At 32.8% G+C, this 23,223-nt stretch overlaps 2 protein-coding genes and 1 long non-coding RNA gene across 6 annotated transcripts; 2 read left to right on the plus strand and 1 right to left on the minus strand.

The window, feature by feature from the left end:
• The first annotated feature begins 2,571 nt into the window (after positions 1-2,571).
• On the plus strand, positions 2,572-6,421 carry LOC145032463 (Transducin/WD40 repeat-like superfamily protein). 4 transcript variants are annotated; one of them, XM_078981277.1, is made up of 19 exons: positions 2,572-2,699; positions 2,774-2,870; positions 2,959-3,039; positions 3,205-3,251; positions 3,379-3,426; positions 3,568-3,601; positions 3,798-3,888; positions 4,013-4,104; positions 4,209-4,283; positions 4,364-4,452; positions 4,538-4,664; positions 4,745-4,834; positions 4,956-5,021; positions 5,109-5,200; positions 5,307-5,372; positions 5,501-5,564; positions 5,659-5,747; positions 5,825-5,939; positions 6,185-6,421. In XM_078981277.1, exons 1-19 carry the CDS (start codon positions 2,641-2,643, stop codon positions 6,260-6,262), a joined length of 1,500 nt encoding a protein of 499 aa, XP_078837403.1. In that variant the 5' UTR covers positions 2,572-2,640; the 3' UTR covers positions 6,263-6,421. The 4 variants fall into 4 exon arrangements, with proteins under 4 accessions (XP_078837403.1, XP_078837405.1, XP_078837404.1 ...); XM_078981279.1 differs by having other exon boundaries at positions 6,189-6,421; XM_078981278.1 differs by lacking the exon at positions 3,379-3,426.
• A 7,490-nt stretch (positions 6,422-13,911) lies between these two features.
• On the minus strand, positions 13,912-15,401 carry LOC145029285 (uncharacterized). Its single transcript, XR_013676454.1, has 3 exons — positions 15,288-15,401; positions 14,824-14,890; positions 13,912-13,991 (listed from the first exon to the last, which is right to left on the minus strand). It is a non-coding gene; the product is annotated as an uncharacterized LOC145029285 (long non-coding RNA).
• A 1,992-nt stretch (positions 15,402-17,393) lies between these two features.
• Positions 17,394-19,031, plus strand: LOC145032464 (UDP-Glycosyltransferase superfamily protein). Its single transcript, XM_078981281.1, has one exon. The coding sequence runs from the start codon at positions 17,507-17,509 to the stop codon at positions 18,974-18,976; it is 1,470 nt and encodes a 489-aa protein (XP_078837407.1). The 5' UTR covers positions 17,394-17,506; the 3' UTR covers positions 18,977-19,031.
• Positions 19,032-23,223: the final 4,192 nt, after the last annotated feature.

A 23,223-nucleotide genomic window follows, 5' to 3' on the forward strand; every position in this document is an offset into this window, starting at 1 on the left:
GGCCCGTTTAGCTAGTAGTAGTATCCGGACTTCGGTTCGATGCAGATTTTAGTATGTTTGATGCCTTCGTGGCTCAGACAGTATTTTGTGTTATGTGTTCCGGGTTACATCCCGATGTAGTATGCTATGTATGTACTCATGTTAGTTGATATGCTTATGTGATGCTATGTTCAGTATGTTCCGGACTTCTGTCCGATGCAGTCGGTTCCGGACTTCGGTCCGATGCAGTAGTTCTGGACTTTGGTCCGATGCAGGAGGTAAGGCCTCAGTAGTTCCGGATCCCGATCCGATGCAGAGGGCAAGGCCCTGGTTAGTTCCGGACTTTGGTCCGATGCAGTGGGCAAGGCCCAGTATGTGATTATATGTATTATATGGTATGTGGTAGTTTGGGGGAGCTCACTAAGCTTCGTGCTTACAGTTTCAGTTTTGGTTTCAGGTACTTCCGCAAGCAAAGGGAAGAGCTCGAGTTGATGGCATCGCACACACACACACACCACAGCATCAGTTGTCCTGGGAGTTGTTTTGTTTCTCATAGATGTGACTAATACATTCTTGATTCAGTTTACTTATAACACTTTACTATTGTTTGTGAGATATTGACGTACGAGTTTACCTTATGATTTTATTATGGTGTTTTTAGTAATTATTCAACAAAAAAAATTTTGGGTCATTTTTTTGGGATGTTACAAAAACCCTAAATTTCGGACTTGTTCCCCTATACAATCTACATTACTTTATTATTTCTCATTGCATTCACATCGTGATATTCTCGTATAAACGGTAGTGTATAACTATAGTTTAGTAATGATAGTTACTCTTGGGAAAAATACTCACTTTTACAAGAAACAAACATTCAGAACATTCGGATCTTGGTAGAAAGTTGCATTTTAGTAGAAAATATAGGATTTTCTAGGAGATTCAAACATTTACTACAAACAATTACAGCAAACTTTATTTACAAACATTTACAAACACTTTTCATCAAACTTACTCAACATTTGACACTAAATACTTATGAATTCATCAGCTTAAATGTTGATCCTTTGTTTCAAAATAACTTGTATTCTCATCTCACCAGTAGACAAGTACAAATGACAGGTTTTGAGAAGACGGAGCATTTTCAGACTCGTCTTTATTCTGATTATTCATTTTTGGTGTCCTATTATAATTACACTGAACACAGTTGTATTGAATTATACTATTAATGCAATTGATGATGTTGTTGCTTGTTTACTATTATGTATTGTTGTGATACTGTACGTGACGTCCTCTGCTTCAAGCTTCTTCACACATTACTTTAACTTATTGTAACATTTTGCAGATGTTAAAAACGGACATATTTTTTATTACATGCTGCAGCCGGTTGATCCTTCATATTCTGCTACAGAGGGTTGCAGAAGTGGTCCGCAAACTTTAGACATTTTCTCTTCGAAAAAACCAACGACACCTTAGTCACTGAGTTTTTTTTTGTCCATATTTACCCTTCAACTTGTTTAACCGTACACATTTAGTCTTTATGACCGATTACTCCAAATAAGCCGAAAAAATGACTTAAAAGGGTAATATATTTCTCATTTTGTACATATTTAGTCATTTTTTTTTTCACATTTAGTCATTAATATTTTTTTTGTTGCAAAATAAATATTTGTTGTTTCTGTATACATTCAATATTTACGATTGATATTTTAGGGTTTTATCACGTTATTCTATACGGTACAATCACTAATAAGGTGTTCGGGGTTGTTCATGGTTGTGGCCGTCACGACCTCGACTACTTGGTTGCTTAGTTATTGTGGTTTGACTAATATCTTATATTTTAAACGTCGTAATTTCTCCATACGATCACAAAATTTAATGATGTTTATATCCAAACATTCGTATTGTTTACTATAATTTCGATTATCCCTATTAAAAAGCAATATATTTTTTACTTAGAATCTTTACATCCATGCGTTCTTTATGAATACATGTATGAACGTCTTTTTATTTTTTATTTTTATAAAATCGTAATTAAAAGTATACAGTTTTTTAACGGGAGTAATCTAAATAAAAATCGTAGTAGACTCAAATACAAACGTGTGGATATAATGACCGTTAAAATTTGTGATTGTACGAAGAAGTCACGACATCCAAAACACAAGACCTAAGCCAAAAACACAAAAACTAAGCAACTAAGCAACCTAAGTCGCGGGGGCGATGACCATAAACATGAACGACCCCAAACACCTTATTAATGATTGTCCTGTATTGGATGTCATGAGAAAAACCTAAAAAAACGATCATAAGTACTGAATGTGTACAAAAACAATAAATATTTATTTTGTAACAAAAAAATTAAGGACTAAATGTGCAAAAAAAAAAAAAAAAATCAAAGACTAAATATGTATAAAGTAAGAATTATATTACCTTTAAGTCATTTTTTCCAATTTACTTAGAATAACCGATCGTAAAGATTAAATACTAACGAAAAAAAATAGGTACAAATCAAAATATATTATTATTATTTTTTATTTGTAAAAGACGCGCTGTGAAGATTTACAATATTTGTTTTTTTCTTATAGAAGCGGGAAACCTTATAGATGTTTCGCTGCTACTGGCTTCGGTCACTCAGAGGCCTCCATTGATATCACATAATACGCCATGGAAAAGTACGCAGTTCCTATTGCTGCGATCGCTGAAAACTTTAAGCCAATAACGGGGTAAGCTCTTCTAAGTAGATTGTGGTTGTTTCAATCTTCGGCTAATTGCTGTTTTGCTTATCACCCAAATGAAGGACGCAGTGGAATAGGAGTCTAGTTGAATTGACTGGAAAATTTAAAGGCAATTACTGTCACGATGTCTCCCCGCTGCTTATGCAATCATATTCCGAGGTAAGAAGTGTCGATTTTGGTTGGGTGTGTTATCAACGTGTTTTTACTTGACCAAGTTACTAACCCTAGATTGGTCTAATTTTGAGAGATTGGGGCATTTCCTCACACGTATCACATTGAAGGAAGACCTTGTAAAACGCATATCAGCAGCATGTATCACTCGTTCTTGGTTCGCATCCTTTACATTTAAATTTAAATTGAGGAAAAAATGCTGCATCGTCCCAAGTTAAACAATCTCAATTCACCAAGATTTTGATAATTTCACTGGGAACGAGGGAGTATACATTATAAGGGGAATTGCTTATCGGTGATAGCTATGTTTTTATTTTGGCAGATAAACGCAGCCACTGGATACGCATCAGAGGGTTCCCGCATCAGTGGGTAAGTGTCATAATTCTATTTTTGTGTTTAGTTGATGCCTTTGTTTGATATGTAATTATATCTTTATGCACATATTGCCTAATCATTTGATGAAATCTATCTACATAACGGGGTGGAATCATGGAAGGACCGAAGGAGTATCCATTAAACACATTCATATGCCATGGATAGCAATGTGATATCCCGAATTCAAATCTGAATTTACTGTGTTTCTTCGTTTTTTTAATTACATTTCTAGAACACCAATCTTCTTTTCAATTTTTTTGTTCAGTTAGAGAGATCCACTAATATTCTCTCTTACTTTATCATCATCCAGGGTGGGTGTGTCTGCTTTGGAATTTGACAGACAGGTAGGCACTGTTAGCTTCATTATCTGGACAAATACTAGCATCATGTGTGCTTTATTATCATTTGCTCATATCTAGAAATGTGAATACCATTTCAGGTCTCATTTCACCATGTTTTTTTTTTTTTTTTTTTTCATTTTCCAGATTTAACACCAGGAGTAGCCAAATCTTATCAGTTTATTTATTATGTTTCTATCAGGGAATCTATTTGGCATCAGTGACAAGATCAGGGTGTCTGACTGTTCATGATTTTGAATCTTTATACTGTCAAAGCAATCAACCAGTTCCACGTAAGTTTTTAAAACCAACTCTACTACATGTGTCATCCTTGTTACAATTTAATGTTTTTAATCAAAGAATTGATTATTTATTTTAACTTTCAACCATGAATTGTTTTCTCTATTTTGGTTATAGGCCGAGAAGAAGATGAGGGAAAATACTTGCTGCACATTTCTTTATCCAATTCTATTGATGCTGTTCGTTGGAATCCTGTTAATCAGGATGAGGTCTGTTATCCCTCCCTTTTCTTCTCATTCTTTATTTTTTATTCTTTTTCCTTTACATGTTTGTAACTAAATTTGGCTTATCATTCAACTTGCATACTGTTCAGGTGGCATGTACATCCCTAAGCCATAATGAAGTTCATATATTTGATATTGGGTATATTTCTTCTGAACCAGTTGAGGTATTCATATTTCATTTGTATTTCTTCATTAATATAAGTACATTAAGATGCTTCAATATCTCAAGTTTATCAATCTGCAGGTATTGAGAAAGAGGCCTACTGTTACTGTTCATGGTAGCAGTATACGCAAAGGTTTAACTGATGTAGCATTGTTTAATGATGACACAAGGTTCACAAAAGAAAAAACCCTAATGCTGATTAATAAATAAAATCATATTATATGATTTTTAAATGTCTCAATCTTTGTTCAATAGGGTACTTGCTTCAGACACATGTGGAGCAATAAGTATATGGGACAGAAGAGTGGGTGATCTTCCTCAAACTGGGCTTACAACTAATGCAAATAGCAGCCTTACAAGCATCCAATTGAATGGAGATCAAGTAAATAGGTTTAAACATTTGTTAAATTTTACTTTTCCATTTAATTCTATAAAGACTTACCTTAAAAAATTAATTGTCAGTGTGTATATGGTGCTAGTAAGAGTGGGTTTATATATATTTGGGATCTACGTGGTGGAAGATCATCAGCTGCTTTTCAAAGTCACAAGGAGGTGCTTTTTCTTCTTTATACAACTTTTATATATTTGTAATCGTTTTATCCTTTTTGATTTTATAAAAATTCTCAAACGTTGAAATAAGTTCATTGTATATATAAACTGTCTCTAATGACAGGTACATTCTTCTCCTATGACATCATTAAAGTTAGCATCCATGCTGAATAAGATTGAGCTTCTAAAGGTATGAAAAATTATTGTGTCACTTTGGTTTTTGGTTTAATATAATATTAGTGAGTTTAATGTTGAAAAACTGATATATATGATGCAGGCACAATCAGATATTGTAGCAAAGGAAATACAGTCAATTGACATTAATCCATCTTGTCCGAATCAACTCGGCTTCCATCTTGATGATGGTTGGTAAGTCAGAAAATAAATAAATTTGTTATTTAAAATATTAAATAAACTTTTGATGATATGATTCCACTTTACTTATTGTCAGTTAGTTTTTATTTTGTAAATTCAGGTCTGGTGTTTTGGATTTGCATAATTTCCAAGTGACACATATCCATTGCCCTCCACCTCATTGGCTGTAAGTCTGACTCTTGGCTCACTCTCACTTTATTATTTTCATTTTAATATTTTTTCCAGAATATGTTTCTTTTAAAACATCTTTCTTTTTTGGTCTTTATTCTAAATTACATTTGTTTATGAAATTAGGGATGAAACAGATAATATCCGTATTTTATTCTCGAGAAAACCATCATGGTTACCTGTACATTCGGTAAGAGATTCTTTCTTTTTGTTGAATTGATATTTCATATTTGTTACTACTTTCCCTGATAATAAATAAATTTTTGTTTAATTTCTATTTACAGATGTATGCAGTTGGGTCATCTTCAAGTGATGGGCTTCACCTATTGGATTTTTACCCACACAGAAACTCCCCATGCCATGTAGATCATGAGTAAGTAAATTTTTTTCTCTTCAATCACATGTTAAAGACTGATTGGTTATTTATGCATATGTCTTTGTTGAGTGTAGTGATATGAAGGAGAGTTTTCATCCACGTAAGCAAAACAAGTTGATACCATTGTCTGGACGTGTTACTGCTTGTGCCACTCATCCCCTCAATGGCACTATCATTGCTGGAACCCTGGTGCATATATTTATCTGTTCTTGCTCTTTTAGACATTGTTTTGACATTGATCACTGAGACTGAGACTGATGTCAACCAGACAAAAAATGCAATTTTTGTCCCATAAAATAAAGATGCCATAGAGGTTTCTCTATCTCTCGTTTGTGTAAAAGACGTGAACGTGAACGCCCTCGTTACTTTTCATTATGGGTCTACTTGGTGGAGAACAGAAAAAGGCTAATGTTGGTACATGGTATTTGTTTTAGGAAGCTTCTCTACTCATGATTTCTCAAAAGCACATTTCATGGAAGAAAGGAGACAATGATGACAATGAGCATAATTGAACACTTTTGTGTGTAGTCCTTTCTACATGCTTTACCAATTTGTATATTAAATTCATTGTAACATTAAATTCATAGTTAATTTAGTCTTTGGGATAATTGTCATAAAGGGTGGTAACTAACTTTTTAAAATGATTAAAAAACATCTTTCAACTATAAAAACGCCATCATAAAGTAACAGACTAATGTTTCATTTTTAAATATACCATTGCTACCGGAATCAAGTCATTTCTGAGGTAAAAATGCCACCTAGGCTTGCTGATGTGGATTGAACTTTTATTTGTGTTTAAAAAAAACCGTTTTTGCTTCCTTTACATCATTGTTGCTATTGGATCATCGCCAATTCTTAATTCCTTAGCTTTAGGTACTTGTAAGTGTTGTAGAGTAGAAGATAAAGAAAAAGAAAGCCCATGATTATCGACACTAACAAAATGGCCAATCTTGGAACTAGAGGTTGTTTACTGCTACACATTTGGAGAAAAATCACCACACAATATGATGTCATGGAGATGCCAAGGTGGAAAATCCACAGGTATTTTGAGTGGAATGCAAACCGACATAAATTGAAAACTTAGTCAATGGGAGATGTTTAAGCGATTGAGAGCTTAATGGGGTAGAAGGGTAATTTGCTAGGTGGTTTGTAGGACAACTAATGGCAATTACTTTTTTTTGGACACCGAGAGAATGCATATTTTGCAATCGTTCCCACAAACACCTAACTAGTTGCTCCACCAACAAGTAACTTCCCTGAAGACACTTTTATTTGATGGCTAAATAGTGAAACTAACTAGTCGTGCCATCTCCCATGCCACCTAAGCAAATGATGTTATGACACCAATTGAAGAAATGGGCAACAAAATGCAATAAGATGCAACACTAACTTTTTGAAAATAAATATTTTAATTTTTGTAATTTTTTTTTACCATTTCGTTTTTTTTTTTTACTTTTTTTTTGGCTTTCGTTTTTTTTTTTCTTTTTGTGTTTTTTTAATAACTAATATATTTTTTTATAAAACATATAATTTTAAGAACAAAAAAAAAGACATAATATTTAAAATCTAAAATTCCGATTACAATTAAAAAAACATAATTTTAAACCTAAATTAATAACTAAAATACCATTCAAATTACTACTAAAACCACACCAATCTTAATTAACCCAAATTTTTTTTTCCTAATTTGTTCCTACATCGCTTGTAGCACCGCTAGATCAGCAGACGCTAAACCCTCCTCGCTTGTCCGAAGAATTGACAACTGATGTGTCATTAGTACCTTTTCTTTTTATTCCTGCTTCTCCCGTGCCTGCCTTTCCAGGAACTCCAAATGACGACGTTTCAACTCATTTTTTTCTTTTATTAATAAATTATGCTCGTCGAATTTGGCTCTCATTTCCGCCGCATCTTTTGCTCTCGTCTCCACTTCCTCCGCATGTCTTGCAGCGCGCCTCGCTTTGTCGCGTCCGGACGGTCTTTGTGGTGGGGATATCATCCAGGATCTCATCGTCATCGGCGTTTAGTTCGATGTTAGTCCGTGCGTCCGACACGTCGATCAAGCTAGAATTGCGAGACCGTTTGGATTGAACCTCCGACGATGTAGGCGTTTTATTCCACTTTGGATCCACTCGCAACAATTCCAATGATTTTTCAAAGTCGAAAACATGATCCATTTCGATCCGATATTGTTCCTTAGCAGATTTGAACAAATCGAAGTCGTTGCTTCCGCTTTGTTGTTGCGCCTCAAGTCGGTTGTAAATACCGTTGAATTTGTTGCACCGCTTAATTATCAAACCCCATTTGCTGCTCAACATGTTGTTGCGATACAAAATTTTCTTTAAAATAGCGTGAAACTTGTCGAGCACCGCCCCCCAATAAGCTCATTTTTTCATTCCATTTCCGCGAAGTTCGTTTTTTGAAGTAGCACACCAATCCGCCGTCAAAGCGTATTCCTCCTCCGATGTCCACCATTGTGGAACGTCTGCATTTCTGTTTCTACTGCTATTGATTTCTCTTTTGATTTTCTTTTCCCTTTCCCTTTCTTACTACTTCCAGCTTCCAATTGAACTGATGGTTGTGTTGTAGGTAACGGTTGATTGGTTGTTTGTTGCATCAAACCAAAAGTAGAGAAAATATTTTGTTGTAAATTTGGGTTTTGACCAAATTGATTTTGTTGAATGTAAGGTGAGTTGGGAAATTGCAGTGGCGGTGAAACGGGATTGAAAGCGGCACCTTGGTATGGTATTTGTGGTGAACCTTGAGATGACAAAAAGTTAAAATAATTTTCATACCCTGCAAATCCGAGAGGCAAGGTTGTGTTTGGGTTTGATGATGGAGGGGGGTGTTTGGGTTTTGCTCCATTTTTTGAAATTTTAAGAAAATATGTTTCTAAGATATAGAGAGAATGAGAGAAATGTTTATAAAATTTTGAAATAAAGTATATATATATATATATATATATATATATATATATATATATATATATATATATATATATATATATATATATATATATGGTTAGGTTATTTTGTTTTTTACATTTATTGTGTGCTAGATTGCACAAATAAGAATTTAGTAAATTAAATAATTATTTAATTAAATAAATATAGATATTAAATGATTTCCATAATTATATGCATATTAAATGATATCCATAATTATGATTTTCTTGGAAACTAATTAAATCCGTCATTAATGTAATCAATAACATTCTTTCAGAATGAATTCACATCTAGGTTTTATATATGAGTTCATATTTTATTTTAGGGTTCACTCACTTAAAATACAATAAAGTTTTATTGAATATAAAGAACGAGAGTGTATTCTACTAAAAGTACACTTTCATTCTGCTGGAATACACTCTTATTCTTCTAGATATGAATTTATTCTGAAAGAATATTATTGTTGACATTAATGACGAATTTAATTCGTTTCCATATAAATGAGTTATAGGCATGGATAACATTTAATATACATATAATTAATACTTAATTCCTAATGGTGCATTCTAGCACACAATAGATGTGAAAAACATTTGAACCTACACACACATATATATATATATATATATATATATATATATATATATATATATATATATATATATATAAAGAGGTAAGTTGTTTTTTTTTTCTTTTTAATATTTGACCGTTTGAAAACGGTCTAATAACAACGGTTACTTTTTTTTTTTCATTCCTTTTATGTGTTACAATTCGTTTCCAGGGCAACGAAAATCAACATAACGAGATTGGGGGGAGGTGTGCTTCTCGTCGTAACGCCGTTGAGGGCTGCCACCTCACCCGCGTTGCATCTCGTTTGGACCCGTACCGAACACTCTCAGCTTTAGGTCTTTAGCTGTGTCTTGAAGCTTTGTTAGTCTTTGTCTTTCTCTTTGCACGTCTCTTCAAATTTCTTTCTATTTCTTGTTCTTTTTATAATACTGAGTGTACTCTACAAATTAATCCTCATCATCGAGATACCTCTCCTTCATGTTGCTCTCTCTCTCTCTCTCTCTCTCTCTCTCTCTCTCTCTCTCTATAAAAAAATAAAAAAATGATCTCGAAAACATTGACACATGTGTTTTTGGGTATATGAATTCTGATTAGCATTTTCCATTCGGAACGAAATATAAAAAAAATTATAAACTAAAAAAAATTAATTTGAAGTCATTGACATTCGTTTTAAATTTGGGTTACCCTATACAATAACTCCATTAAAATAAAAAATTATATACCTTATATGTGTTAAATGATATACTTGAACAAAACATCAAAAAATAAAAAAAACTAGAAAAATTATTCAAATAAAACGTCAAGAAAATATAAATGACCAAAATATAAAAAACATTAAAAATATATTTGAATAAAATTTAAAAAATATATATAAATCATAAAAAATATAAATAAATAAAATAAAATATAAGCGGCAAAACATAAAAAAATTAAACAATTATATATATATATATATATATATATATATATATATATATATATATATATATATATATATATATATATATATATATAGGGAGGTTCAATATAGAACTATAATTAACCAATGATCCAATTTTTTTGCAACTTTTGCAACTTATTTTTTATCAAAAAAAAAAAAAAAAAAACTAAAAATACAGAAATTCATAACTTTTTATCCTTTTTTTAATGATATCAAATTCGATTTTTTTTACGTCAAATTCACAATGTGAATTTTTGAAAATTCTCAACGTAAATCCGGATTCACACGGTGAATCCGAATAATATTTTTCACATTCAGAATGTTAACATATGAATTTAGATATTTTTTCGATAAAGAATAAGCTCTAGAAATTGAAAAAGAAATTTGGTTCCTTGAAAAACCAATAATTATGGTTCTCTATTGAACTTTTCCATATATATATATATATATATATATATATATATATATATATATATATATATATAAGAAAAAGAAATATATAAAAATAAGGATCAAATGGTATTTTTATATACAATGTAATTTCTTTAAACAATAAGGATACATTTTGTCAAATTTTCAAAAATTAAAATGAATATATGAATTTAACCAAACCATAGGAACCAAAACTGTATTTTACTCTTAGAAAATTGTCAAAAGTACCACTTTGAGAAAAATAAACTCCCTTACTTCATAGAAGTTATAAGGATGGAGGAAGTGGTGCCACCGAAGCCGCACTTCCTCTCCCGCCACGTAAGCGCCATATCACTTTTTACCACTTAAGTGTGGTTTCTTGCCACACCAAGGGTGTGGTGCCACAGTTTTACTTATATTTTATTTTTTTGTTATTTTTTTGTTTGTTTTTTTGTTAACTATTTTAATTTAATAAAACTTATTTTTTTAATAAAAAAACATAATTTTAAAAACATAATATTTCATTAATTAAAAATACGAATACCATACATTACTTAATTAAAAAAAAAACTAAAAATTTAGAAAAACAAAGTAGAAACATAAAACCTACAACTTAAAAAAAACATAGAAGAAACCATTAAAAACTTGAAAAAAATAAAAATAAAAATTAGCCACGATTGATGTAACGGTTTTTCACTTCCTCCTTCATCGCCAAAACCACTTCAAGCTTGGCCCCGGTCATATTGGACGTGTCCATCACGAGTATTCGCATGTCGCTCTCCTTTTGTTTCCAAAGCTCTCTTTCAGAAGCAATTTTTAAAATCTTGTTCATTCTGTCTTTTATACCCTTCATGTCAGTTCCCATTTCTTTCAAATCATCTGAAGTCGACACTTTGCCTTTGCCTTTGCTTTTCGATTTGTCTCTTCCCAATGGTCGGGAAGGTGGTGAGACTGGAACAGGTTCATCTTCGTTCAGGTCAAATTGAACACGAGTATCTGATGCAGTGTGGTCGGACTCAGATATTCTGCTTCGTTTTGACCCACTATCGATATATTGGTTAGATGATTTGCTACTCAACTATTTCCTGTTATTTTTCAAAAAATTCCAAACTTCAAGAAACTTGAAAGCCTTCAGATTTTCTTTTTGATACACTTTCAATGCTTTCTTCAAAATGACTTCATCGCTTTCTCCACTTTTCCATTGACATTTCATGTTGTTCCACAAGTCATTAAACAACATGACTTCCTTGTTCATCTTCCCCCATTTGGAGTACACTTGATGTTTTGAACGGTATTCTCCACGGTTCATTCCTTTATGGAACCTGTGTAAAACGTGAATCCAAAAGCGGTCATGCTTTTGGTCTTTTCCAACCGTCGCGTCTTCTGAAATATCGATCCAAGATTGTGCCAACACTAACGCTTCCAAAGGTTCCCAACATCTAGCCTCCGTCTTCTGTTTTCTTTTAGTCGCTGCTCGAGTGGGCTGAGTTTCTGTAACGAATTCCGGTTCAGAATCAGAAACAACCGTTTCTGGTTGTGTTTGTGTTTGTTGAACAAACTCGGGTTGTGACAAAAAATCAAATGGATTAAAATCCGAGTCGGGTTGTGGTTGTGGTTGTGGTTGCCCTGATCATTATGGAAAATACGGAAACATACTATCGTAGTGGTAATACGGAGGTGAGAAAATCGGTTGATCAAACGAAAGTACTGGGGTGTTGGTATTTCTGACGGGTGTTTTTTCTTTGCTAGATTGTTTGGAAGATGATATTTTTCAAATAAAAATAGAGAAAAGGAGTAGAGATATGATAAAAAGTTGTGTAGATTGGTAATATATATATATATATATATATATATATACTAGGTTATAACCTGTGTACTACACGGGTGGTTGGCTATTATAAACAAAATAGATATTATAAAAATCGTAATCATTCATCATACATATGCAAATAGTTGTTTTTATATATAATTTGATGTTTTGTCCGAAAGTCTATCATTGTGTGTTTTAATTAATATGTAAAATAGTTTCAAAATATAAAACTATATTCTTTAAATATTAATGATATAATAATAATCATGTGGTAAAATAAAATATAAAATCTAATAGGCAAGAAAATATAAGAAACATACATGAGCACAAATTGAAAAAATTAAATTACAAATTAAAATAACTCCGATCAAATTGGAAAAATTCTATTGAAACTTTATATTTTCAAATTGAAAATAACTCGTGCAATGCGGATATAAATGATTAGTTTTATTTACATAAATACTTTCCAAGCGGTAATTAATTTTTTACATGTCTTTTTTTTACCATGTTGTTGAAGTGTTACATAAACATTTGTCCTTTTTTGCCACATTGTTGAAGTGTTAAAGAAACATGAATGCATCAAAACAACAGAAAAATTCTATAAAATTATCTTACACAATTATTCAAACATTCCTAGAAAATTTGCTCAAATTCGTACTTATTATTTTAAATGTCATTGAACCAAATCTTGTTTTATCAAACAACTTCATGTTCATCAAAATGATAAGTAGGTTGTATTGAAGGATACTTGATCTTATGTATCACGACTTGATAAAAAAGAAATTTATTTTACACAAAATAATAATGTAATTCTATATAATTAAGTACTTTGAAGTATTTGCTTAAAACATATTAGGATTAAATTATCACTCAATATTTTCTTTAATCTTCAAAATATCATAAATAAGTATTATATTAACTATGATTACAATAATATATTTTTTTGATTGAAATGATTTAAGTTATATACATGTAAATACACCTTTGAGACTTAATTTTTATGGTCATAAACTTTGTCGATTAGATAATATGACTGTTCTAATAATTGGTTGAAAAAACTAATTATTGAACAAAAGTCTTTAGGCTTCAAATACACCATTACATATTAATGAAATTGGCATATTTCAATAACCTTTATTTTCAGTTTTTTAAGAGCTTAGGAAATTATTTACCACATAACTAATATGCAGTTTACAATGATATAAATCTATCATAGTTCATATATGTCATTACTACAGAAGATACACAAACACAAAGAAGTAATAAGTACTATAATTATAAATCGACTTTAACGAATAAAAGTAAACAATATTAAAATACTAAAAGCAACTATAGCAAATCAAAGAGTATGTAGCAGAGATGAACCCACAACTAACCGGTAATATGAAGAAAAAAATAAATCTTTGTTGTCTAATAGACAAAACAGAAGTATTTGGAGAGAGAACGACTTCATTAAATTAAGACAATCACAATAATACACATGCCAATGTGGGGTCCGAATGCAACAACATACTAAAAAGGCTTCTAGGGTCCATGTGACAGTTAAACAATTTAAGAAGCTCTTGGACCTGTAGGAAATGAAAACAACACCAAAATGTTAACATGATGCCACACGAAAGAAACAAAACTCACAGAACCATACTCCATTCTATTACAACACCATATTTTATGATTTACTAAATTATAGGATTGTGCTTTCAAATGTTATTTTATTAGGTCATTATACTTTAAAAAAGCTACCCAATTATAACATTATATATTCAAAGCATAATGCTTTAATACGCAAAAGATGTAGTGATATAAAGAAAGAAAAGTAGAGTGTTATGAAATGAAAGTAAATAAAAGTAATGGCTATTCATTTCATTTAGACCAATATAGTCTGTTACTTGTCCCACCATATATCCGAACTATAGGTTAGGACTTATAGCATCTTACTTTCAAACATAAGGTGTTATAGCATCCTATTTTCTATTGTCTTGGTTGGATTTCATAGTACAAGTAATATAACATCTTAGTTATAAAAAAGGCACCAAGAAACTGATGTAACGGAAAGTACATTTATATTTCTTGCACTTAGCCCCTAATTGGGCTAAATGAAAGAAATATAAATATTGTTCCTATTTTTCACACGTATACACATTGTCATAGCCACACACTAATATACAACAGAAGCATATACTTTGTGTGTATATGTGTGTGCAATAGATCATTCATACCTCTAAACACTCATTGGTAGAGGGAAAACTGAAAATAAAAAATACCAATATATTAGATATCGTTCATACCTTTGGGGCAAGTGGTGGTTCATTATTGCAAATGTGTTGTTGGATCACCGTCACACTCATTGGTAGAGGGAAAACTGAAAATAAAAAATACCAATATATTAGATATCGTTCATACCTTTGGGGCAAGTGGTGGTTCATTATTGCAAATGTGTTGTTGGATCACCGTCATGTCGATCTCTTGTCTGCAATGTTTCACCAATTACAGCTCATGAATTACAATATAAATTTAAAAAAGATACTATATCTATAATAAATTTTATCATCATAGAAACAGGATCCATAAAAAAATAAATATCAAAGACACTTCATGGTTGAGTAGCTTGAGTAGCTTAAGGACAAATGTTGGGTATTGGGCAATGGAGGAGCCGAGCCAGGAGACCTTTAGCTATTAACTTCAAGGGCATTTTCGGAAAATATACATTCAGAAGTAACGATTCAAGAAGGATTACTAACATGATATTGTTTATTATATGGAGGATAAAGGATCTATTTTTGTTTCCAAAAGGAATATATACTCTTCAATTAAACAAAAATTCAAATAAAAAAAACTTTTTTGATTATAAATATAAGGCCGCTTACTTGAAAACCCCCAAAGGCCATGAAATTGTTTCAACTCTTAAAATCCCAATTTGTTAGAGTAAGAGAGAGACCGTAAAAGAGGCTTAAAAACACTTCCTCTTGCAAGTTTTAAACCTGCGATACCACAAAGAATGAAATATTTCTAAATAATTGCCTAATTTTATTTTTCCACCACAAGCATGGCAAAACAACTTCATGAACCTGTGTAAACATTTCTTTTGCAACATTAATTTGACTTTTTGACCTAAAGCAAATTGCTTTAATTTAGTTGATGAATAAAATACATATATAACATATAACACTTTAAAAGAACATTTATAGATATTGAATTACCAATGAAAGATTATGGTTAAAACATTTGCACAAAATCAAACCCAATATCGTCACAACTACGATTTTGTGCATTAATACATATTTTTGTTAGGTGGAACCAAGAACAATCAACTATGGGAATAGATGAGTCCATCTCCTTTTCTGTTATAAATTCTATGTTCCCTAGATGAAGAATTTTAATCGAAATTCGGGAAAAGTAAAACAGAAAAAACCTACATGATGTTTCACGTATGTGACGGTAGGGGTGTCGTGGTGGGGCTGCGACAATGTGTGTCACGATATGCCGATGCAATGATTGGGTCGTGAGGTTGCGAACTTGCGATGGTCCAATTGGAAACTCCGAACTCTAAAAGGTGATGACACAGTCGAATTTCTAGAGTTTTCAGAGAGATGGGGAGAGAGTAAATTAATGGGTGTATCAGAAGAGACGGAGGACGTAGTGGGAGACGAAAACAAAGAGAATAAGGCGATGATTGTTGATTTCAAATTTCGATCTTGATTTTTTGGTATTTACTGCAAATATTAGGTTGAAGACAATTGAAGATTAACAGATTCCTGATTTTTTGCTATTTACTGCAAATATGATTAAATTAAATTGATATATAGCCTATTTTAGAGGATAGTAGATGGGCGGGAAAACATCAAAATATATTAACCAAAATATTACACGTGGCAAAACATAGGCTTAGACAATGAAATGTTGCATGTGTAAAGAGGTTTTTATTAGAAGAGAAGATATATATATATATATATATATATATATATATATATATATATATATATATATATGTGTGTGTGTGTGTGTGTGTGTGTGTGTGTGTGTAGTAAATTTAAAAAAAAAACCATTAAAGACCATTCAACGGTCAAAAGCAGTCAAACATAAATGACCAATCATCACATTGCACGGTAGTTCCTAGCCGCACTGCGGCCGAAACCGTACCAGACTGCGGTCTGGGAGCGGTGTTCCATGTCCATGTGGCATGAAGTGCGGTCTCAGACCGCACCCATACCGTTAAACCTAATATACCGATTTAACTTGGAAAAAGTCGTATAGAATTTAGAAATGATTAAACTGTAAGATTAGAAACAAAAAAGTATAAAGTTGAAAAGCTCATCTATCAAACACATAAACGGTCTGTACGTATACATATTAATGTCGTTTAAAGCTTGTTTGCATTTTCAATTTTAAACTGCATCATAGCGCATCGTGAATCCCCTTTAAAACAACTTATTATATTAATAATAAAATGAAGATAAGAGCCTCATGAACTCGTTTTAAAGCAACTAAATTGCAAAAGAAAATGATCGACGCGTTCTCCTTCTAGTATAAACGTATTTTTATTATGTTACATTCTATGATATTTTATAACATAACCTACCAAACATTTTTACAAAGGTAAGCAAGTAAGCAACCACAATCACAACATATAAGCAAATATCACATAAATATTGAAAACATAGCACTGATATGCTTAATTTTGCACGGAAAGAGAAACAAACATGTATGACGAAGCAAAAGACATTTTAAATATCATATACCTTTTTGTATTTAGATATTTGTTGCTAGTGAATGTCTATGACGTATAACCGAAAACGTCAAAGCAATACTTGGTTTCTATTTGACCAAATTTTGTATAATCCGAAATATTTTCCCAATTAACTGATTAAGTTAATCATAGAGTTGAATTTTGCTTAAAAAGTATAATCTCGTTGACTGAGAACAAATTTTTTTTTTTTTCCAATGTTCAAATGTGAAAAAGAGAAAGTTGTGTGGTCTAAGAAATGAAATAGGTCGTTTCTAGCGTTTACCGGGTTTAGATAGAAATTTCTTCGGCCTTATAATTCATCACCATCAACACTCTTCTGAATCAAAAAAAGCTTCTTCAATGGCGGGCAATAATAACAATATCATTATGTTCCCTTTCATGGCACAAGGCCATATCATCCCGTTCTTATCTTTATCTCTTCAACTGGAACAAAAGGGCTATCAGATCACCTTCATAAACACCCCACTCAACATCGCCAATCTCCGCCGTGTTCTTCCGCCCACCTCCGCCGTTCGCCTCCTTGAAGTCCCCTTCAACTCCTCCGACCATGGCCTCCCTCCCAACTCTGAGAACACCGATTCTCTCCCTCCATACCAGATCTGCGATCTCCTTGTCGCCTCCACTTCTCTTAAACCAGCCTTCAGAAATATCCTCTCTGGATTGGTTGACGCTGGAACTCCGCCGCTTTGTGTGGTGGCCGATTTTTTCTTTGGGTGGTCGGCGGCGGTAACCCATGAGTTCGGGATTTTCCATGTCATCTTCAGTGGATCTGGTGGGTTTGGATTAGCGTGTTACTTCTCGTCTTGGATCAATTTGGCACACAAACATTCCGATTCCGGCGAGTTCACTTTGCCGGATTTTCCAGAAGCTGGTAAACTGCAAGTGACCCAGTTAACTCCAAGCCTGGTAGCCGCCACCGGCGATGACCCTTGGTCGAAATTCCAGAAACAGAACCTCCCAGCATGGGGGAATTCCGATGGGTTCTTGTTTAACACAGTAGAAGACCTCGACAAAGTCGGTTTATCGTATTTCAGAAGAAAATTCAGTCGACCGGTTTGGGCAATTGGCCCAATAGACTTATCCGTAAGTGGTGGAGCTCGGACCGGAAAAAATGGCAGAATCGAAACAAATTCATGTCTACAATTTCTAAACTCAATGCCACCAGCCTCTGTTTTATACATCTCTTTCGGATCACAAAACACCATCACTGCATCCCAGATGATGCAACTGGCCAAAGCTTTAGATAAAAGCAAGAAAAACTTCATATGGGTAGTCCGGCCGCCGCTGGGGTTCGACATAAACACCGAGTTCAGAGCAGAGGAGTGGCTGCCGGAAAACTTCAAGAAACAGACAGAGGAGGAGCACAGAGGACTTATAGTAGAAAAATGGGCACCCCAGGTTGAGATATTGTCTCATCAATCTGTAGGGGCGTTTATGAGTCACTGTGGGTGGAATTCAGTGCTGGAATCGTTAAGCCGTGGAGTGCCGTTGCTGGGGTGGCCGATGGCGGCGGAGCAGTTCTATAATGCGAAGATGATGGTGGAGATTGCAGAGGTATGTGTGGAGGTGGCAAGAGGAACTAATTTTGAGATAAGGAGTGAGGATTTGAGGGAGACGATAGAGGAGGTGATGAGTGAGGATGGGAAAGGGAGGGAGATGAGGAAGAAAGCATCTGAAATAAAGAAGATGATTGAAGAAGCAACAAGAAACGAACAAGGTTTCAGAGGTTCTTCTGTCGAAGCCATGGAAGACTTCCTTCAAGCTGCATTGATGAAGAACACCACCATCACCACCACTAATGATTTATAACAAGATTGAATCGATTGATCATTAATATATTTGGTCTCTTACTTTTCAGTTTAAAGTAATGGTTTATAGAGTTATCAGTTATGAACACTATTAGAAAAAAAAAAAAAAAAAATTCATATCCTTTCGAGTAAATTACAAATGTCCTCCTCAGATTATTCCTTAATTTACGAGGTGTAATCTATGTCGTGCTGGGACTTGCATTTCCGCTAACTTTGATGGCAAAAATGCACCAAAAAATCGAACTCAAAACTTTTGTGATTAATTATAGGCCATCATTATGGTTATAGGACCGCTATGTGATTTTTTTCTAAAAAAGTTTATTGGATTTTGGGATCATTATCAATTACATATCCATTACCCGATCCCATTTTATTGACATCAATTTATATTTGATAAAATTATACAACATGTGTTTAAAAAAAACAAAAAAAAAAAACATATGTTTGGTCAATAACTTTATTATATATATATATATATATATACTAGCCGTCTACCCGCGCAAAGCGGCGGGGCACGTGAGTTCTTTCGGTGATATGTTTCCATTACAAAATTGTTATGTTAAAAAAAAGTACATGTTGAAGACAATATAATCAAACTATGGTGTTATTTGTTACATCATGCATCAAATAACCAATAAAAAGCAACCAGTCAAGACGACACAAAATATTAATCGTGCAATACTTCTTTATACACCACATTTGCTGTATAAACCCCATCACCTTTTGAATTTTCGTTAGGCTTTACTAATACTTTTGTATTGCAACGTGAAACCCCTCTGGACAATGCAACATAAAGTTGTCCATGCGAGAATACTGGTTCTGGAAGATAGATACCTACATATGGAATTGTTTGTCCCTGAGCTTTATTGATTGTCATTGCAAAGCACAATCGAATAGGAAACTGTTTCCTCATTAGAGGATCGATGGTTGCTACTAATTGCTTGTAACTGGTATTGGTTTCATATCGATGGATGTGGATTCGCATATGAAATCAATTGTGTTCGCATCTATGAAATCAGTTCGCATATGACATCAATTGAGTTCGCATTTGGTTTTGTGGGTCAAAACAGTTCGCATAAGAAGTTCACGATTTGTTTGAGGTTAATTGATTTTGATTTCGCAAGCTTGGAGTCGGAGATCTGGATTGTGTTCGCATCTATAGAATGCGAGGAGAATTTAATGGTGATATTCAGTTCGCATTTGGTGACACAAGTACGTGGTTGATGATTTTTGGTTGGTTCGCATTTGAAATTAGTGGGTTTCGCATTTGGCTTCGTATCTGGGTTTCTCAAACAACTGAAATGCGAATATGAGACAATTGATTAATTTCTCAGTTAATGTGATGAAATGCGAATGAACTCAAAGACGGATGGATGCAAGATGCGAAGAATTTGAATGAAAATGCGAAGTTTTTAATGTATAAATGCGAATTGGGGAAGAAAGCTTAGAGTTTCGCATTTGGCACCTGATCTTTTCAAGAAATAATATAAGTGGTCCAACTTCGCAAAATGGGGTCATTTAATCAGAAAATCGATCATTCTTCAAATATGACATTTAATCAGAAAATCGATCTAAAAATGAGACATTTGGTGTTTATCGATTTTTCAGGGTCGACGGGTTGTATGAAAAGCGAAGGCTGAGTAATTGAAAATTAGAGGATCGATGGTTGTTGCTACTAATTGCTTGTAACTGGTATTGGTTTCATATCGATGGATGTGGATTCGCATATGAAATCAATTGTGTTCGCATCTATGAAATCAGTTCGCATATGACATCAATTGAGTTCGCATTTGGTTTTGTGGGTCAAAACAGTTCGCATAAGAAGTTCACGATTTGTTTGAGGTTAATTGATTTTGATTTCGCAAGCTTGGAGTCGGAGATCTGGATTGTGTTCGCATCTATGGAATGCGAGGAGAATTTAATGGTGATATTCAGTTCGCATTTGGTGACACAAGTACGTGGTTGATGATTTTTGGTTGGTTCGCATTTGAAATCAGTGGGTTTCGCATTTGGGTTCGTATCTGGGTTTCTCAAACAACTGAAATGCGAATATGAGACAACTGATTAATTTCTCAGTTAATGCGATGAAATGCGAATGAACTCAAAGACGGATGGATGCAAGATGCGAAGAATTTGAATGAAAATGCGAAGTTTTTAATGTATAAATGCGAATTGGGGAAGAAAGCTTAGAGTTTCGCATTTGGCACCTGATCTTTTCAAGAAATAATATAAGTGGTCCAACTTCGCAAAATGGGGTCATAAAAAGACAAAAGTGCAGAATTTTCATTTCGCATCCCTATAGTCTTCGCAAAATGGAAAATTTTACCCAGTTTCGCATTTGGGGTAAATTTTTTTGAGAAATTGGAATATTTTCAAACTTTTTTTCTTAAAAAAAACACATTGTCTTCGTCTAAGAGAGGGAGAAAAACGATTAGGGTTTATAAGGGAAATACTTCATGGCAGTGGGATTTATAGCAGGGTTTATAAGGTGGAGAGAACAAACACACGTCTGCTATGAGATATTTTAATCAGCTGCAAATGCAACATTTAAAGGATATTTGTTGAAGCGTATTAGGATGAAAAGGTTTTAAATTTTGAATGACCATGAAATTAGGATTTTGCTGAGAAATATAAGGAATCAAAACAAATTTAAAATTTAATATTATTTTATTAATGGTTGTTTGTAATATTAGCTTAATCGTTTGTACGTCTTAAAAAAATAATATTATTATATTCAATCTATTTATAGAAATAGTTAGATTTCTTTTATAAGTAGTAAAGATATATATATATATATATATATATATATATATATATATATATATATATATATATATATATATATATATATATATATATATTAAAGTTTTCAACAAAATGAATAGTAAACTTATTATTTTTTTGGTAAAATTAGTCCCTACACTTTGCTTTTCATTCTTTATCCATTTTGATTCTTTTGGTGCTTGCAATCAATATTTTTACATTTTTTAGGAACTTTTTAATTTTTAAAGTTTGACCACAAAACTTAAACGATTTAATAATTTTGATCCATTTTCTTACCATTTTTTGGCAAAATTGGTCCCTGCAGTTTGCTCCTCATTCTTTACCCATTTTGTTACTTTTGGTCCTTACAATCAATATTTTTATACTTTTTAGGAACCTTTTACTATTTAAAGTTTGGTCACAAAACTTTAACGGTTTGACAACTTTGATCCATTTTCTAAAAAGTTGTTAATTCCTACCTCTTTAATTTTTTAGCCGTTTTGACACTTCTGATCATTGCAGTCAAAACTTTTAATTTTTTTCATAAAAACATGAAAAAAACGGTCCGGAGCAAAACCTGAGCTTTTTATCCTTACACTTTCTACGTCTGTCATATTTATCGATTCGGAAACAACATTGAAAGCTTCTAGTTCCCGCGTAGCGGGGATAACCTTTCTAGTTGTTTTTATTATTACTATTATTATTATTATTATTATTAATAAAAAGATGATCTATGGTGTCAATTACCCATTAAAATGACTGTTATATCTTTATGATTTTGGAGAAATGATATAAATATCTTAGAAACTTTTTAGAATTGGTCATTTTAGTCTTTAAATTACTTTTATGGTTTTAGCGAGTGAACAAACTTATAAGCAACTTATCTTTTTAGTCATTTTACTTGTTTTAGCAGTTCGATGATAAATAGACAAAACTTGGGGGTCTCTCTCTCTCTCTCCATGAATGTACAGAAAAAGGTACATCCATCTTCCTCTCTGTAATCAACTTATTCAAACATATTAGCAACTTTTAATCTTGTAATTTACCTTAAAACATAGAGATAGAAGAAAACTTACATGCTTTATCACCGTATTTGACCTTTTCAAGAAACAAATCATATAAAACCATCAATCTTTCTTGTTCTTTATGGTTCCTAATTTTGGTTAATTTTTGTGGTAATGGTGTTAGGGAATTGTATGATGATGCTGATAAGAGGATAAAGAGAGAAATCGGTGCGTACCTAAATACCATGAGGATGGGGCATATGTGAAGGAGACATGTATTGATTCTGACACCAGGGACCCTTAATAATAGCAATATTATTAAGAATCCATTTGTTAATTTCAATTCTGCTAATGATAATACAACACCAGATTCTATTGGTAATTTGACACATCCGCCACCTCGAGTTCAACAAGCGATTGGTGATAAATTGTGAATCGTGTAACATAGTAACAGGAAAAATTTTCGCAACCCAAATTTCTT

This window comes from Lactuca saligna, chromosome 2 (genome assembly GCF_052625555.1).
Source record: "Lactuca saligna cultivar CGN05327 chromosome 2, ASM5262555v1, whole genome shotgun sequence".
NCBI lineage: Eukaryota > Viridiplantae > Streptophyta > Magnoliopsida > Asterales > Asteraceae > Lactuca > Lactuca saligna.

Excerpts from the sequence above, each read along its gene's own strand:
- LOC145032464 (XM_078981281.1), top strand. The coding sequence starts at position 17,507 with ATGGCGGGCAATAATAACAATATCATTATGTTCCCTTTCATGGCACAA.
- LOC145032463 (XM_078981277.1), top strand. The coding sequence starts at position 2,641 with ATGGAAAAGTACGCAGTTCCTATTGCTGCGATCGCTGAAAACTTTAAG. Across the intron at positions 2,700-2,773 it reads AACTTTAAGCCAATAACGGG|GACGCAGTGGAATAGGAGTC; the intron begins GTAAGCTCTTCT and ends ACCCAAATGAAG. Across the intron at positions 3,040-3,204 it reads GCATGTATCACTCGTTCTTG|ATAAACGCAGCCACTGGATA; the intron begins GTTCGCATCCTT and ends TTATTTTGGCAG.